The sequence below is a fragment of the Aplysia californica genome, unplaced genomic scaffold (assembly GCF_000002075.1).
Source record: "Aplysia californica isolate F4 #8 unplaced genomic scaffold, AplCal3.0 scaffold02144, whole genome shotgun sequence".
NCBI classification, from domain to species: domain Eukaryota; kingdom Metazoa; phylum Mollusca; class Gastropoda; order Aplysiida; family Aplysiidae; genus Aplysia; species Aplysia californica.
The window spans coordinates 6,236-9,489 of NW_004799414.1; the positions used below are offsets into that span (position 1 = coordinate 6,236).

Consider the following 3,254-nt stretch of genomic DNA (forward strand, 5'->3'; position numbering starts at 1 on the left):
ATCAGTTAATCGACATATGTGAGGCAGCGTGGCAGAATCAGGCTCTCGTCATTTTTTGGGCATGTAGAGTTATTGGTATCATCTTAAAGCTTGTTCACCTGTCTTTATTTGGATGGAATAAGTACCCATTTAGCTTGAATGCAAGTCAAGATATTTGCAATAGAAGGAGATGAGAGTCACCTGTTTTCAGAGGTAAAATTAGTGAGAAAATGAACGCCAAAGATTAGTTATTTCCTTACCTTAAGATCCTGTTTTAACTGAAAATGTACATTTTTTTGTGCCTTTAATCAACGTTTTTCAGAAAAATCCACACAGAAATGAGTTCTTTAATGGATATGAAGGGTGTTGAGCCAAAAAACAAAAATTTGATAAAAATTCCCAAACTTGCGGAAAAATGCAAGTTTCTTCACTTTTATTATTTTGACGAGAGCCTGATTCCACCACGCTGCCTCACATATGTAAATGTCCACAGAAATGATTTTCATGAACAATAGTTGAAGATCAAACAGAAATATCAGAGTATGTGAAGGTTGCAACGTATAGTAGACTTCTAACTATAACATTAACCCACTGATACTTCCACGGATATAGTTGATACTAACCCTGCTTAAAACCCTAACACACATACACATACACAATCATACTCACACACATACACACACACACACACACACACACACACACACACACACACACACACACACACACACACACACACACACACACACACTCACACACACTTAATCTAAAAGACTTGGTTAACTGACTGCCTTTACCATACACATATCAGTTGCTTTGTTAATTAAATAATTTTGAGCGCTACCCTTTTTTCAACACAACTTTTGTTCATCCAATTGGTTTGATGACCTTGAGATGTGTGTGTGTGTGTGTGTGTGTGTGTGTGTGTGTGTGTGTGTGTGTGTGTGTGTGTGTGTGTGTGTGTGTGTGTGTGAGAGAGAGAGTGTCCACAACCGTCTCCGATAGGACTAACCTAGAGTTACAGAGGGGGGGGGGGGGGGGTAACAACTCTCCCATGATAACAAACAACCTCAAAGATATCTCGGGGAATTCTTGTTTAGATTCAGTCTGAGCTCCTGACTCCGGTGACCAGTGTTTTAGCGACTACCACACTCAAGCAGGATTTATGTACTAATGAAAATCACTATACCGTTAGACAAGAAATATGCAGTACTCGTATTAATGTTGCTTCTTATATTTTTTTTAATGTTGGCGTTTTAATACAGCTATGGACACAATTAAGATCTATTAGGAGACGGGCTTCTGACCCTGCCTGCCACGACGAACCCAGGCTGAGAGGGATACAACATCCCATCCCAGCAGAAAGACCGAGATTCTCGATAAATATTCTCCTCACAAGGGAATTGAACTCGGATATCATGTGTGGGATAACTGCGCGGCTAACTGCTACACCATAGACATGTTAGGTATTGACGTTAAGAAATGTGGCTAGTTCATGAATTTGTATTTACATAGTATTTAGAAGTATTGATGTGTCTTTTTTATTTATCATGAAATGTAAACAAAGGCCCTTACTCTTATTTTTTTAAATCTCGTTTATCTTTTTGTTTCATATACTCAAATAATTTTGTTCGTTCACCCATTTCATGTTTTATCTTGTTACAACTATAGTCGCATTGAGCTTCCATTCATATCTCTAATCCTGCTTTCTCTTTTCTCTTCTATTTCAGATGGAACTTCTGGCCGACAGAGGCAACTGGGAGGTGATCGTAGCGGCGAGAGCTCGACAACCGAAGGTGAAAAGGGTTCTGAAGAAGTTCTTGTTGTTTGAGGATGATGACCATACCTCGAGGATGTGGAAATGGTCCTCCTTTAAACACGAGCTGTCCTTCTTGCAATCCCTGGAGCACCATAACATCGTCAGGGTGTTGGCTGCTTTTCAATGCCCGTCCTATTTGGGTATTGCGATGGGGTATCATCCCACAGATCTTTCCCGTGGACTGCTTGACGTGACCTACTCCGAGGCGCAATCCTACACAAGTCAGCTCACGGACGTCATGTGCTACTTACACGGTCAGCGCATCATCCACGGAGATCTCAAGCTAGGGAACGTTCTCCTAGACAGAGCCGGCGTGGTCAAACTCTGTGACTTCGGTCACTCTCAGGTCATTCCCCAGGATACAGACAAGCCCAACGGGTGGGGAGGCACCAACGGTTATCTGCCACCAGAGTTATACGACAGCCAAGTTCACAACGCCTTCAAGATGGACAACTACTCCCTGGGCATCTTGCTGTGGGCTTTGTTCTTCGGGACTGCTCCTTGCGACAACATTGATTATCTGAACGAAGTGGACAACGGTTGGTTTCTCAAGCCACAACACACGCACTGTCTTCAGCGGCTTCTGACTCTAACCCCTACACTCCGAGCACACATTTGGGAGATTGCTGGGATTCTCAAGGACGAGGATACATCAGAACGTTGCGTGAGGAAGGGCTCTGTGTGTTCTCTGAGCTCCGAGAGTTCTTCGGACTCTGCTCAAGCGAACCAGTCATCTCCAGACAACGGTTCTTCTGTAACGGAACGTCCAGAGAGTGCGGCCGTGTGGAACCAGTTCCTTGCCCCACCACCCCCACACCCCCAGGCCACATCCTGCTACCTTCTTCCTCAAACGGCATATCCTGACAGTGGAGACGTCACAACCAGCCTGGCTCCGACTTGGCCGCCTCTTCACAAAGACCTTTGAAATGTACAACTCAGCAATTCTTGGACATTCTCTCCAACAACTTCCAGATGTTGGGTCAGTCTGAGCGGCCATCTCCTGGTAACGTTTTTCCTGACCGGAATTCTCCACAAGGCTCAGCTGGCTTCAACCAGGACATGCCTGTGTTCTCTGTCTCTTCACCATGGACCTCGGGCTTTGGTATATCGGACTAAGAGAGAATGAGAGAGAGAGAGAGAGAGAGAGAGAGAGAGAGAGAGAGAGAGAGAGAGAGAGAGAGAGAGAGAGAGAGAGAGAGAGAGAGAGAGAGAGAAAGGGGGGGGGAAGAGTAAGTGTGTATGTATGTGCGCGTGTGTGAGAGAGAGAGAGACAGAAAGTGTGTGTGTTTGTGTCTGTGTGTGTGTATGAGTGTGTATGTGTGTGTGTGTATGTGTGTGAGAGAATGTGTAGGTGTGTGGCTGCGAGAGGGGAGGGGGGAGAAAATGTATGTGTGTTCGAGAGAGAGACAGGTGGGTAGAAAAAAGTATGTGTGTCTATGTGTGTGTATGGGTGAGA

The 3,254-nt window shown here is 44.7% G+C and overlaps 1 protein-coding gene across 1 annotated transcript; it reads left to right on the top strand.

Moving 5' to 3' along the window:
* Nucleotides 1-1,946: 1,946 nt before the first annotated feature.
* Nucleotides 1,947-2,937, top strand: LOC101864125 (probable serine/threonine-protein kinase CCRP1). The gene has a single exon (XM_013091112.2). The coding sequence runs from the start codon at nucleotides 1,947-1,949 to the stop codon at nucleotides 2,721-2,723; it is 777 nt and encodes a 258-aa protein (XP_012946566.1). The 3' UTR covers nucleotides 2,724-2,937.
* The last annotated feature ends 317 nt before the right edge of the window (nucleotides 2,938-3,254 follow it).

Bases quoted from the DNA above. Each gene is read 5' to 3' on its own strand.
- LOC101864125 (XM_013091112.2), top strand. From the start codon at position 1,947: ATGGGGTATCATCCCACAGATCTTTCCCGTGGACTGCTTGACGTGACC.